This window comes from Carassius carassius, chromosome 9 (assembly GCF_963082965.1).
Source record: "Carassius carassius chromosome 9, fCarCar2.1, whole genome shotgun sequence".
In the NCBI taxonomy this organism is placed as follows: domain Eukaryota; kingdom Metazoa; phylum Chordata; class Actinopteri; order Cypriniformes; family Cyprinidae; genus Carassius; species Carassius carassius.
In genome coordinates, this window is record NC_081763.1 from 11,336,581 (window position 1) to 11,350,849 (window position 14,269).

General features: G+C 39.6%; 1 protein-coding gene across 1 annotated transcript in view; it reads left to right on the forward strand.

The window, feature by feature from the left end:
• LOC132148946 (rap guanine nucleotide exchange factor-like 1) overlaps nt 1–14,269 on the forward strand; it is a 36,647-nt gene that overhangs the window by 13,359 nt on the left and 9,019 nt on the right. The window contains exons 2-12 of the mRNA XM_059557756.1: nt 1,286–1,364; nt 4,495–4,645; nt 5,240–5,337; nt 6,017–6,129; nt 6,851–7,018; nt 7,229–7,326; nt 7,779–7,901; nt 9,063–9,241; nt 9,665–9,755; nt 10,146–10,196; nt 11,124–11,211. Coding sequence (XP_059413739.1) covers nt 1,286–1,364; nt 4,495–4,645; nt 5,240–5,337; nt 6,017–6,129; nt 6,851–7,018; nt 7,229–7,326; nt 7,779–7,901; nt 9,063–9,241; nt 9,665–9,755; nt 10,146–10,196; nt 11,124–11,211 — 1,239 coding nt within the window. The remainder of the gene's footprint in view (nt 1–1,285; nt 1,365–4,494; nt 4,646–5,239; nt 5,338–6,016; nt 6,130–6,850; nt 7,019–7,228; nt 7,327–7,778; nt 7,902–9,062; nt 9,242–9,664; nt 9,756–10,145; nt 10,197–11,123; nt 11,212–14,269) is intronic.

Consider the following 14,269-nt stretch of genomic DNA (forward strand, 5'->3'; position numbering starts at 1 on the left):
ATAAATACTTTAAATTCATATACTGTATATGATATCAAGTGATACAATTATTTATATTATTAGAAATATATAAATATTAGATATCATTTTATATTATTTCAGATATAATACAATAATAGACTGGTGTGCATGTGACCTTATTTTACCAACTCCTCCATAATGCCTCATCCGTAACTCTCAAAAGAGGTGTGACTTCACAAAAAAACAAACACAGATATGTGAAGTGTGCAGGTTTGGACATGTTACATTTCTAAACTGCACGGTAGAACGCCTTGTGTCCCGTAATGACAGGAGGACGTTTGCATCATTTCTCGATAGTCCAAATCAAGAACTAAAACAAACACGTCTGCACCAATCAGTGATCGGTTGTTGCCTGCAAATCAGTATGCAAAGCAGAGCATGATTGTGGGAAACTTTGCTGTTCAGACGAATGAATCAACTGAGGAAATTCAACTGAGAGTTCATCTTAATTAAATTCATTATCTGACTGAACCAACGATACACATTTATTCTGCGTCCAAGCTACTGCTCTGAAATGCAAATGGATTAGTTCAGCTTTTAGAATTGAACCGTTTTGCTCTAGTTCATACATGCTTTGCTTGATTTGCATGACACGTGAAAGCCTTAGCATTTTGAACCGACGTGTTCATTTTGTGCGACCGACTCGTTTTTCATTCATCTCAGCGATCATGATTTTAATAGTTTAGTATCAATGATTTATTTGCTCCGCATTGATATAACCCAGATACATAATATTCATGTCCTCTCATCTGTCAAAATATAGTCCCTGAAAACCTCCCTGTCAAGATGTGCCCCAGATCGAAAAATATTACGCACATTTCTATTTCATTTCTCATTTATGCTGTTTTTAATGCCTTTTTCACTGTTTGTTGACAGTCATATGAGCTAGTTTGTTAGTTTTTACTCTCAGCTGCTATATTGTACAGACAGATGTGTGTGTACAGTACACCACCGCAGCCTTTGGGAGTGTCAGTGGGCCAGAAAGCATCATGATTTCTTCAACCCACAAACCCACTGTCCTTAAGATGAGTTAGCAGAGGTGAAAGCTGGTGCTGTCAAGTTCAATTTCTTTTCTCTGCACACATACTCACAGAGCGAGTGTTCACAAGTACTGCTGAGTCTTCACAGAAGACATCATTTTCCAGAATTATACAGTCCTCCTCGTGTCAGTCGCTGCAACCCAACACTTTCAGACAAACATGAGCATCTTGCTCAGTTGTGATGTCACTAATAAGATTGTGCTCATCTCTCTGTCTCCTTGCAGAAATACTCCTGGATGACTTCATGCTGACGCACCCAATCTTCTTGGCCCCAGACAAGTTCCAGCAGGTCTTGCTTCAGCAGTATCCTTTCCCCTAGCCAGAACCTTAAGTGACAAATTTACACCTTTTAACTTCTGAAAATCTTCACTGTACTGTAACCCTACCTTAATGTGATTTATCCAACTAGAACAGGGTTATTCAAATCTTGGCCTGGAGGGCCAATGCGGTGCAGAGTTTGGCTTCAGCCCTGAAGTAGAACGTGTACCTGGACATCATATTTTGAAAAAACAGCTCTATTAACCAATTTTAGGGCTATGACTGGGATTTGGGGTCTTATCAACATATAATTTCTGTTAGCATTAACATCAAGATTAAAGTTTAGGCTGCAGTTTATGGTAGGAATGTTCTGGCATTTGGTATGGGCAAGTTTAATTGATTCTAGATATGATTTGTTTTACATTTAATTGAATATTTTAAGATTGTACTTAATTTAATTCCTTTTGTATTATTTATTCTTTGTTTTGAATTATCTATTAAAACAGAAGCCTTATAGGATTGAGGGACAAGATGTGATTCAAAAACATTGAAATATACATTGAAATATTTTTCCATCATCATCATGTCCTCTTAGGGGCTCATTACTATAGCCTGAGGTCAAATCCTGCTTTCTTTAACTATTACAGTGTCTGAAAAGATTTGACATGATCAAAGTCTAGCATGACCACACTTTATGGTTTGTCAGACCAGTGGACACAACTCAGAAATGGGTAAATCATGTATAACTTACTAATTGTCTTCCTGGTGAAATTTTGTGGAGCTTCACCTAACTTTTTATTTTTTTTAGCTAAAACTCCATATGTTTTAGGTCTCGTTTGTGTTAATGCTATTGATGATCACACTGACAGCTATGCTAGTGTCCTAAATGTTCTCCAATCAGTTTGTTTACGTCACAAAACTTCAGAAGAAGCATTTGGCTCTAAATTATCAAGCACAACACTTGAATGTCTTCAAATCACTTCCAAAACAAACTGAATTATCTGCCATAAAACAGCCAGTAAACACAACCGAAGAGCCTGGCCTCTTTCTACCGCAGGGGGCTAACAGTCGCACATGCCGTTTAAGATTTGGGTCAGAATGACTTTACCAATTAGCCGCAATGCTAACCTACCTCTGTTAGACTCTCCAGGCTAACACCCCCCCCCCCACCCCATCCCATCCCTTGGGATCCATCGGTTGCCTAAATTCAGATTAGAAGAGTGCAATGTGGGGAATGCTTGTTTTGTTAGCTTTAGGCGTTGTGTCAGAGTGTGTATAAGTGTGTGTGTGCAGAGGACACCCCTCTCTCTCTCAAAGTCCCCTTTCATTCAGTGACCTACATTCCTTTTGTGAATGCCATAGCCCCCCCTGCCCAGATCATAATGCCGTCTGAGGGGCTTGTCTGCGGATTTAAGCACAAAGGTATTCCTGGGGAGGTCCGTCTGCATGCCTCAGCGCTCCTAATGCAGCGTGTCTGCTGCGCGGCGGCCCCCCGAGTGTCTGCGGCAATCAGTGACCCTCGCTAATCTTCCCTGACTGCCATCACCACCTCAGCTTATGATCCGCTCCTCTCTTTCTCTTTCCTCTCTCTCCTCCCAGGCCATTTATCTTTACACTTTCCACACCTTTTTTCCTGGTCTTTGACTTGACCTAATCCAGGCCTAATCAGATCTTTTGTTGAGGCAACATGTCTGCTTCCTGCTTAGAAAAGCCCCGTCTCGTAGACTTCCCACCCATTAGGGCTCATTTGAGGGGTTTAATAAAAAGATTTCAAAGCAGGATGATTCCTTTTCACTCAGGACTGATAGGGCTTTTAGCTCTTTTAGCTCAAACACATTTGACAGTCCCGGTGGAGTCGGCCTGGCTGGACTCCAAACCGCTGCTGCGGCCGCGATCCAGGGCTCGTGCGAGGGAACAGAGTTCAAATTTCGCAGTTGCCCAGCGGCTCAGACTGTTGCTGTTTTTTAGCACCCAAGCAGAGGTGATGGCTCTGGATATAGATTTACTAGATCTATGATGCCATTTGCAGGAACTCCTCTTGGGTCTTTTTTTGTATGGGAATAGCTGTCGATTTTAGACGGGGTGTCGGGACTCTTTAATTATAGGCAGAGAGGCTCAGGGATACTCCAGTTTAAATTTAGTCCGCCTTTCAGGTTTTCTGCTCAAATGAGTGGTAGGATTGGGGACAGGGAGTCTTTGCAGATTTTCATGTCATTATATGTGCCAATAAAGTATATGTCTTTGCTTAAATGCTACAGTGTTACTTTACCAACTTAAGTAAGCCTGTGAGTACAGAAAATTCATTCTGCGTGTGTGTTTATGTTGTAACTTCTGTGTGTATGTGAGTGTGTGTGGGTGTGATGGGTGTGTTGCATTGGCCTCAATACTTTTCAAAGGTTGTAATTATTTTGGCTGTCTGACCACAGAAGCATAGATTTAGTTTTTCCAGTGCAGCATCTGTGTCAGGTGATCGGACAGCGGCTGTCTGAGTATGTGTTTATCTGCAGACACTCATAAAAACCCACCAAAACTATCTATCTATCTATCTATCTATCTATCTATCTATCTATCTATCTATCTATCTATCTATCTATCTATCTATCTATCTATCTATCTATCTATCTATCTATCTATCTATCTATCTATCTATCTATCTGTCTGTCTATCTGTCTGTCTGTCTGTCTGTCTATCTATCTATCCAATCCGTCCATCCATCTGTCTGTCTGTCTATATCTGTCTGCCTCTGTCCGTCTGTCTGAAAGTCTGTCTGTATCTGTCTGTCTCTGTCTGTCTGTCTGTCTGTAAGTCTGTCTGTATCTGTCTGTCTCTGTCCGTCTGTCTGTATCTGTCTTTCTGTCCGTCTGTCTGTCTATATCTGTCTGTCTGTCTGTCAGTCCGTCTGTCTGTCTGTATGTCTGTCTGTCTGTCTGTATCTGTCTGTCTGTCTATATCTGTCTGTCTGTCAGTCCGTCTATCTGTCTGTCTGTTTGTCTGTCTCTGTCTGCCTGTCTGTCTGTCTGTCTGTCTGTCTGTCTATCTGTCTGTCTGTCTGTGTATCTGTCTGTCTGTCTGTCCGTCTGTACAGGTATAGACCTGTGTGTATTCAGTGTATTTATTGAGCGCAGCTGTGTGTGTGTTGGCTCGTGAGTGTGTTGTTTCTTAACTCCTGGCTCAGATTCAGCTCAGAGGGTAAGCAGGGTGAGGGTTGGCCCGGCTGGGATGGAGCTGAACGCAAACTTGCAGTTCTGACTGTGGCCTTCCGCTTTCTGGACACATACAGAGACTTACTGCAGGAGGAGGGAGATCGCTCCAACACTTTCCCAAAGGTACAATGCACACATTTGTAAAAAAAAAAAAAGTCAAATAAAAACCTCATTTTTTTCACATTTTTAAATGCATACAAATAACAAAATAAAAAGCTAAAAAATAAACAATCTGCAAAATAGACTGAATAATTATAATTTTTGATTTTTTAAAATGTTATTATTTAATCACAATTTTTGTCTTGTTTCTCAGTAAAATATCTAAAGAACTTTATTAATTGATTTGGGAAACAACATAAGTACTGTTTAAACAATAAATCTTGAATTTCTTATCCCATTGGTAATTGTTTTAAGCATGAACCTTGTTAGAAGTTTATTTAGAAAATATTTAGAAAATGTTTTTTTCTTGTTTATGATATTTTGTTCTGGTACATGACTACACAAGATTTATTTTGAAACCTGTTATTTTCTTATGTTTTCTTGCAGCTGTTTTTAGACATCAGACCATGAATTAGAACAGTCTGTTTTCACATTGTCGTTTCATTAATATTAAAATGCTTATTGAAATTCTAAGAATTTATTAAAAAAAAGGTTAGGTTAGGTTTTCATCGTTGTTTGCTTCCTCCTTGTCTTAATAATAAATGCACATCGTTTCAGGAGCTGTATTTGTGCGCCGTTCAAGAGCTCAGCCGCTTTCCTGAACTGGTGGAGGACGTCCTGAAGCTTCAGCGCTGGAGTGAGATATTACACAGCCCGTAAGCATCAAATCCTCTGCATCCTCGCAGTGGAATATTAATACAAGCTATAAATATTTTTTAAGAGCTATAATGGCTGCAGAAATCATAGAAGAACATAAAATAATTTAATATATGAAACCTCTTAGTTTGGTGAAGTCCAACATGAGTTGTAAAGTATTAAATGAGGCACATGTAGTAGCCCATTAAGAGCTTTAGAACCAGATGAAGAATTAATGTGCAAAGAGATTAATACTCTAATGTGTTTTGTTCGATTTCGATATAGTGTCATTAAAAGCCTCTCAACAGGGCAGCAGTTTTGTCATAAACCCTCAAACATTTTTTCTTTTTTTCCCCCTGTAGCTCAGTTTATAGAAAAAATAAACACATTTTTTCCTGGCACTGGCATGTTTGGTCTTTCTGCATCTTTAAATTATAAAGATGCCATGCAAACATAATCAATGCCATTTATATGGTTTTGGAAGATTGGAGTTTAAAATTTCTTGCTGACCAGTTATAAACAGTTTAAGAGCGTGCAATGACTGGTCCTCAAATATCTGTCCCATGCATAGAATATTTTCCATCCCTGATGCCATTACTAAACACATTTTTGGTTAATAATAGTCTTTTGGAGACAAATAACTTATTCAGTTGTTTACTCGTGAATTGCTGAACCTGACTTGTTATATCAATCCGACAGAGCCGAGGAGGACAAGGAAAGTCGCAAGAAGCAAGTCCGCCCTCTCTTTCGACACTTCAGACGCATCGACGCCTGCCTGCAGCCCCGAGAGGCTTTCCGTGGCTCGGACGAGAGTACGTTCAAACCTTTGTTTTAATAGGATGCATGGATATTGCACAGAATGACCACAGTTTATTACAATTGCTTTAGCTTAGCTGTGCAATAACACCCATGAGAATACTGTAAGTGAATCATCCTGTTCATCCTTTTTTATTTTTTGCGTGTGAAAGTGCCAGTCTGCTTCCACTTCATCCTTTCCAGGATGACAAATCAGGTCACAGAAGCAGCGTCTGCCAAGATTTATAGATGCAATGAGCTCATCTCATGAAATGAGACTCTTTGTCAGAGAAGTGGCTCAAGCCAAGCTAAGTGATTTCCCAGACCTTAATCAATAGGCAATCTGACAAACAAAACGCTGCTGACCCTGAAGCCTCCAGTGACCCAGTTTGTGCTTTTGTCAGAGCCGTGTCTGGTAAACAGAGAGGAAGTCAATAATGTACATAATTACTACTATTCAAAGTTTTGCCTCTTACTTGAGATAAAATGATTCACTAAAAATGGGTAATGGCGATGTTAATATTTAGAAAGTCTGTATATATATCTAGTGGATCTAGTGTTCTTCCAGATTGATATTTAGTCAGGAGAAAGATAGGGCGATGCAATACCATTCAATGATTTATATACTAATGAAAGTATTTTAATCAATTCTATAATGTACCAGAAGCCAGTGCAGTGAGACTAAGATGGGAGCAATATGTATTGGGTAATGGATTTGACTGTTTGCTCCTTGTTTAGTCTTCTGCAGGGTTTACACACCAGATCACTCATACGTGACCATTCGGAGCCGTCTCTCGTGCCGGGTCAAAGAGATCTTGGCTCTGGTGAAAGAGAAACTCCAGTACAGCGAGGACCAGCCCACCCTACCCGCCAACCTCATACTGGTGGCCGTCACCTCATCTGGGGGTAAGAGAGTTAAAGCCCGTACACACGAACACCATGCAAACTTAATAAGACCTCACTTGCACACTGAAACCCCAAACAGCGTCATTTGTGTAAAGAGGCATGACAGTTTATAATGATCCAGACCTTGACTCACTGTTTGGGAACATGACATTTTTTGGTCTGACTTGGCTCATCTGCTTTAACATCCAAATCTAATCTGTGTTTGTTCAGAGAAGGCTGTGTTCCGTCCCAGCGACGAGGCTGTTTTCACCACTCTGGGCGTCAACACCCACCTGTTCGCCTGCGAGCCCGCGGAGCTCGAGAGCTTGGTGAGAACTGTGGGCGAGACGCTCTTGTGTGGGGTGGGGGGGGTGTGCTGTTCCCATAGAGACCCTCATAAATAGCAAGCACAAGTGTTCTGTATTTGCTACAGTCATACTGGAATTCTGGGATTGTTAGAAGTTAAACACCACAAATTAAGATGTTATCTACTGCAGCGCTGAGAACTTGATTCAGTGGTTTAGAAAGCTTTCGATTGCCATCAAAATCTTGTTTTATTTAACCACAAAGCAAAAGTAGTGTCTCATCATGATTTAAACAGAGAGCTGTAGCTATTTAAAAGCTACGATCGTAGTTCAGCTTCAGTGTGGTAGAAGAATGTGGTAGAATGTAAGCAAATGTCGAAGACTTGGGGGCACCTAATGTTAAAGTTATTGAAAAACCCATATTGACAGTGTCTTTTGGTGATTATGGTCCTCATCCACATGTCTCTGTCGGTCAGATACCGCTCCCTGAGGAGATCCACTGGTCACCGGGAGACAGCAAACTCCATGACATGAGCGCAGAGGAGGTGGCCAATCAGCTGGTGGTGTTCGACTGGGAACTCTTCAGCTGTGTGCATGAGGTCAGGACACTACAGCCATTAGTATTCAGCTTCACCACAGACAGACACAGGCCCAATACTGCAATGTATTGTGCACAACATATCAAAATGTTTAATGTTTCCACATCTTTTTTAATTGGAAGATATCAGGGGTTTCATTCTTAAAAGACAAATTCCTTGTAGCCTCTGCATTAAACTTTGGTACACTATAGATTAGTTGCATGGCAGTGTGCATGGCAGATGATTTTTATCTAAAGCAAATAGAAAGGCATTTGAGACGCATTTTATGTGAATTTGGGAATCAAACCCATGACCTTTTTAGTTGCTAGTGTCATGCAAACAATTAATTAGTCATTTTAAATGAGTAACCTTTATTTATTTACTCTTTATTAGTTACGCTTAAACCTTTTACGTTTTAAGGTTTTAAATGCACAAATAAATGGTATCCTGAGATTTTTTTTTTGGAAGATTATTTAATGTCTATTTCTATGCTACATTTTTTTTTCTTTAAATTCCTAAAAAAGTTAGTTACCTAAAACTGAAATGATTAAAAATCACAGTGGCACTAAAACTAAAAGTATTAAAAATCGCAATGGCACTCATTAAAAAATGTGGAAATATTGCCGTGACAATCAGCTGAAATAAAACATGATTAGGTATTGAAATGACTAAAACCAAAACTGGAATAAAATCAAAGCTTTATAGAAAAAAAAAAAAGAAAGAAATACAATTAAAAAATACAAAAGCTCCCAACAAAATGATTAAAACTTAAACTAGAATTAAAATAAAACTGAAAATGTAAAATAAAGGTTAATTCAAAATAAATAAATATTATAATAGTATATAAATAAAATGTAAATGACACTGTCCTGAAATGATAAACAATATATCTTAATTTGTCAGTTTGCGTATTTTTAATTGGTAAATCCTCATATATACTTTTTTACTACAGTATTTACTACAGATACTGATACAAGACTTGTCTAGTGCTACAATGCATCCTCTGTAGTTTTCCATTGCAAACAAATTTGTGCCTTAGGAAACTGGCTCTTAGTTCAAGGCTAGCCACACAGCAAAGTTCATGTAAAAACAACAAAACTTTATGCACATTATGCAATGTTTTCCGCGTGTCTTTGTTCCTGTTCATGTTTGATTTTTTGGGGGGCGGGTTTGTTTGAACAGGTGGAGTTTGTGTGTTACGTGTTTCACGGGGAGCAGGCTCGCTGGCGCCCCCTCAACCTGGAGCTGATCCTGCAGCGATGCAGTGAAGTGCAGCACTGGGTCGCCACAGAGATCCTGCAGTGCCAGTCGCTCCCAAAGAGGATACAGCTACTGCGCAAGTTCATCAAGATCGCAGCCTTGTGAGTGTATATGTCTTCGGGAAGGGTACAAGCTGAAACCGCTTATGAAGGTGACAAAAATGAATTATTCAGGAATCATCACAGCACTGAATTGTGTCAGAACTGTGAAAATGATAACATATAACACCCCATCTGTATCAACACCTATTCAGTATTCTGGCTTTCAGAGGGGGTGGTTAGCCAATCATAAAAGAGTTCAGTTGCATATAGTTTTAATGGTCCAGTTAGTTGCCAAACATTTTTTAGTTTAAATTAAAGTTTTTCATCATATATTTGTTTATTTGATTTCAGCTTTATTAATTCAATTACCAAAATTGTGGTCAAATTTTTAACAGTTTTAGAGAACTATAACAAAACTGTAATGTTCTTTGTTAGGTTTGTGTATGTAATGAGTGCTGTTGTGTATGTGTGTGTGTGTTTCAGATGTAAACAGCAGCAGGATCTGCTGTCGTTCCTGGCGCTGGTTCTGGGACTTGACAACCCTGCAGTCAGCCGCCTACGTCTGACCTGGGAAGTGAGTGCATTTGTTTGTTAATCTCACTTTTCCACGCTGACACACAGTCTCTTAGCACCTCTGCCTACTCTCGTTCCTAAGAACCGTCGAGTGTTATTCTTGGCAGGAGGCTATTAGCAGTTGTGACAACAGAACTAAATTAGCTTGCGCTGTTCCAAAGGAAAAATTTCCATGTCCACCTGTACATTTAATGTCAGATTATGCCTTTTTATTTAAAAAATAATAATGACCCCCTCAATCCTCTGGATTTTTATTTGTTATGTTTTAAATGTGTTTAAATGTGTTCACTCATCTGATTCCTGACAGAGTTTTAATTGGTACGTAAAATGTGTCATTCGCTAATTGCATATGTGTGTGTGTGTGTGTATGTGTGTGTGTGTGTTTTTGCAGGGTTTGCCAGGAAAGTTCCGGAAGCAGTTTCAGCAGTTTGAGAGCATTGCAGTAAGTGGAGAAAAATACCCAATGCAATTTAATATCTGAACTGTTTCTGCTAGACAGCAGTGAGATTAAACGTAGGGCAAGCGGAGACTTTTGCTTAGGTCTTCTGCTTCTCCGTTGCTTATCTTCAGAGAAAGACTCCTAGAGTTTCAGATAACATCTCAAAAATGTCTTAACTGAGTTCAGATTTGCAAAGAACAAAAAGTTAGAGAACTCAGTATGTGCCAGTCATTTGTATCATTTAATATCATTTTTCTAAATTCTCTAAATTCTTCCGTGATCATATTATCTGAAACTATAAAATCCATGTTCATTTTATAACTCTACACTCTAACTGTATGTCAACAATTGTCTCATTTGTCTATTTTTATTTCTACTCAGTACTTGTAGAAATGAATACTTGTATTTCTTTATTTCTAAACGAATATGTTATTTTTAAGTTAAAGAATAGTTCACCCAGAAATGTTTCAGTTAAATTCATGCCATCCAAGATGTAGATAAGACAAGACAATGGGCTCCGTCACTTTAAGAGTCAAAAAAGCAGGTACAGGAAACACAAAATGAATCAAATAATGTTTGTTTTGCTCGAAGAGCTAATTTTGTGTTTCCTGTACCTGCTGTTTTGATTCTCAAAGTGACAGAACCCCTTAACTTGGACCATGGGTTCAGCTAAAAATCTTCTTTAATGTTCTACTGAAGAAAGAAAATCACCTACATCTTGGATGGCCTGATGGAGAGCTAATAAACAGCAAATGCTCATTTTTGGGTGAACCATGCCTTTAATAATTGAGTGCGGTGTAACTGAGAACTCCATTAAGCCTCTTGATCTCTGAAAGAACAACCTCTGAGCAATGAAACTTCTCACTCTGAAGGCTCATTTGACATTAATCGACAGCATTTGTGATGATGATGTTGTTTGTGCTGCTACAGGACCCTTCGAGGAACCACAAGTCATACAGACACCTTCTAGCAAGCCTGAGAGCCCCACTCATACCCTTCACTCCACTGCTGCTAAAGGGTGAGTCTCTCAAACACACACACATTCCTATGTTACAGCAGCACCAGTGTGTTCTCAGTCTCTTCCTCCAGCTGTTGTCCATATGTGTTCCTATAAAGTCCCCTCCTGTGGTGACTGCCTCTGTGATTTGAAGTCGGTCTGAAAGGCCCCTCCTCATTAATTAACACCCCTCTGATCTGCAGCTCCTGTTTATACTGGGGTTCATACCCCCTGCAGCCAAACATGCACCAGGGATCAAGATGCATACATGCACATTAGTGATACACACAAACACATGTGCATCTTGTATTATGATGGTCCCATCATAATCTTTCCAGTGTTTTTTTTTCTTTACTGAGCAAATTATATAGTCTGTCCTGTAACCCTAAACTTAACAATTAATCCCAGAATTTTTGCATGCCATTAAATACATTCATGATACATTTTTTAAGGATTCTTTGGTGAACATAAAGTTAAAAAGTACAGCATTTATTTGCGTTTTTCATTTTTATTTTTGTAGCAATCTACAAGTCTTTATTCTAAGTTTTGATCAGTTTGTGTCTTTGCTAAAAAAAAAAAATCTTACTTACCTCAAACCAGGAGCTGCTGTCCTGAGAGTGTAAATTGTCCTGAGTCTGCTGGGATAAAGATGTTAGTAGTTGACAGACAGTGTCATTTGTGTGTAGAAATGTAAACTGATCTGGAACTCCATCATACCTTCAATGTGAATCCAGCAGGAGTCGTGTATGTGTGCACATGTGTAATGGAAATGCATTTGGCATCTCGTCTAGTGAATTGGATTATGCTGATTATGCTGCATGCTTGAGGACAGTAGCCACGTTTTATCTTCATCGTAAATGTACAGTCGTGGCCAAAAGTTTTGAGAATTACATAAATATTAGTTTTCAAAAAGTTTTCTGCTAAACTGCTTTTAGATCTTTGTTTCAGTTGTTTCTGTGATGTACTGAAATATAATTACAAGCACTTCATACGTTTCAAAGGCTTTTATCGACAATTACATGACATTTATGCAAAGAGTCAGTATTTGCAGTGTTGGCCCCTTCTTTTTCAGGACCTCTGCAATTCATCTGGGCATGCTCTCAATCAACTTCTGGGCCAAATCCTGACTGATAGCAACCCATTCTTTCATAATCACTTCTTGGAGTTTGTCAGAATTAGTGGGTTTTTGTTTGTCCACCAGCCTCTTGGGGATTGTCCACAAGTTCTCAATGGGATTAAGATCTGGGGAGTTTCCTGGCCATGGACCCAAAATTTCAACATTCTGGTCCCCGAGCCACTTAGTTATCACTTTTGCCTTATGGCACAGTGCTCCATCGTGCTGGAAAATGCATTGTTCTTCACCAAACTGTTGTTGGAAGAAGTTGCTGTTGGAGGGTGTTTTGGTACCATTCTTTATTCATGGCTGTGTTTTTGGGCAGAATTGTGAGTGAGCCCACTCCCTTGGATGAGAAGCAACCCCACACATAAATGGTGTCAGGATGCTTTACTGTTGGCATGACACAGGACTGATGGTAGCGCTCACCTTTTCTTCTCCGGACAAGCCTTTTTCCAGATGCCCCAAACAATCGGAAAGGGGCTTCATCGGAGAATATGACTTTGCCCCAGTCCTCAGCAGTCCATTCACTATACTTTCTGCAGAAGATCAATCTGTCCCTGATGTTTTTTTGGAGAGAAGTGGCTTCTTTGCTGCCCTTCTTGACACCAGGCCATCTTCCAAAAGTCTTGGCCTCACTGTGCGTACAGATGCGCTCACACCTGCCAGCTGCCATTCCTGAGCAAGCTCTGCACTGGTGGCACTCCGATCCCGCAGCTGAATCCTCTTTAGGAGACGATCCTGGCGCTTGCTGGACTTTCTTGGACGCCCTGAAGCCTTCTTTACAAGAATTGAACCACTTTCCTTGAAGTTCTTGATGATCCTATAAATTGTTGATTTAGGTGCAATCTTAGTAGCCACAATATCCTTGCCTGTGAAGCCATTTTTATGCAATGCAATGATGGCTGCACGCGTTTCTTTGCAGGTCACTATGGTTAACAATGGAAGAACAATGATTTCAAGCATCACCCTCCTTTTAACATGTAATGTCTGCCCTTCTAACCCAATCAGCCTGACATAATAATCTCCAGCCTTGTGCTCGTCAACATTCTCACCTGAGTTAACAAGACGATTACTGAAATGATCTCAGCAGGTCCTTTAATGACAGCAATGAAATGCAGTGGAAAGGTTTTTTGGTATTAAGTTAATTTGCATGGCAAAGAAGGACTATGCAATTCATCTGATCACTCTTCATAACATTCTGGAGTATATGCAAATTGCTATTATAAAAACTTATGCAGCAACTTTTCCAATTTCCAATATTTATGTAATTCTCAAAACTTTTGGCCATGACTGTAGATTAACGCGTTAAATATGTTTGAAAATCGACTCAAGTGATTTGGGTGGGCATTTCAGAGTTTAAGAGCTAGAACAGTGACCTTCAAAAGAAACCTGGAGAGGTCGTTTGAGATGTTTGTTTGAGAGGGCAAGGCGAAATGTGACACGTGTTGCATTTTTAATGGCTTTTTTGATAAAACCGCCTCAGGGCTCAGAGTAGCAGGTCAGGAGGTGAAGCATGATGCACCCCTCCTTCTTTCTCTCGTTCTCAAAATTCAGATAAATTCAGCCATGGCTAAGAAAACGCATCGAACATTTTTTTATTTTATTTTATTTTATTCCACCAATTTTTTTTTTTTCTTCAGTTATCAACAAAACTCTGTATAGCAGGGCTGCAGAACTCATTAATCGTGAACCGTGCAGACAGACAGTGAGCTCACACTGAAGTCCAGGACTCAAAAAGTCATGTGAAACTGTAAGCATGCAGATATTCACTTTTATAGGCCAATACATTGGCACATGGCCTCTCTCTCTTTTTACTCAATCATCTGTATTCAGTACACTCACCCTGACAGCTTGTAGTGTCTCTAACATTCTCCTTTCCTCTCATGTTACCTGTCTTTCTCTCTGCACAGACAGATCACCCATCATGACATGATGTCTGTTCACTTCTCCTTCTCTCTCTCT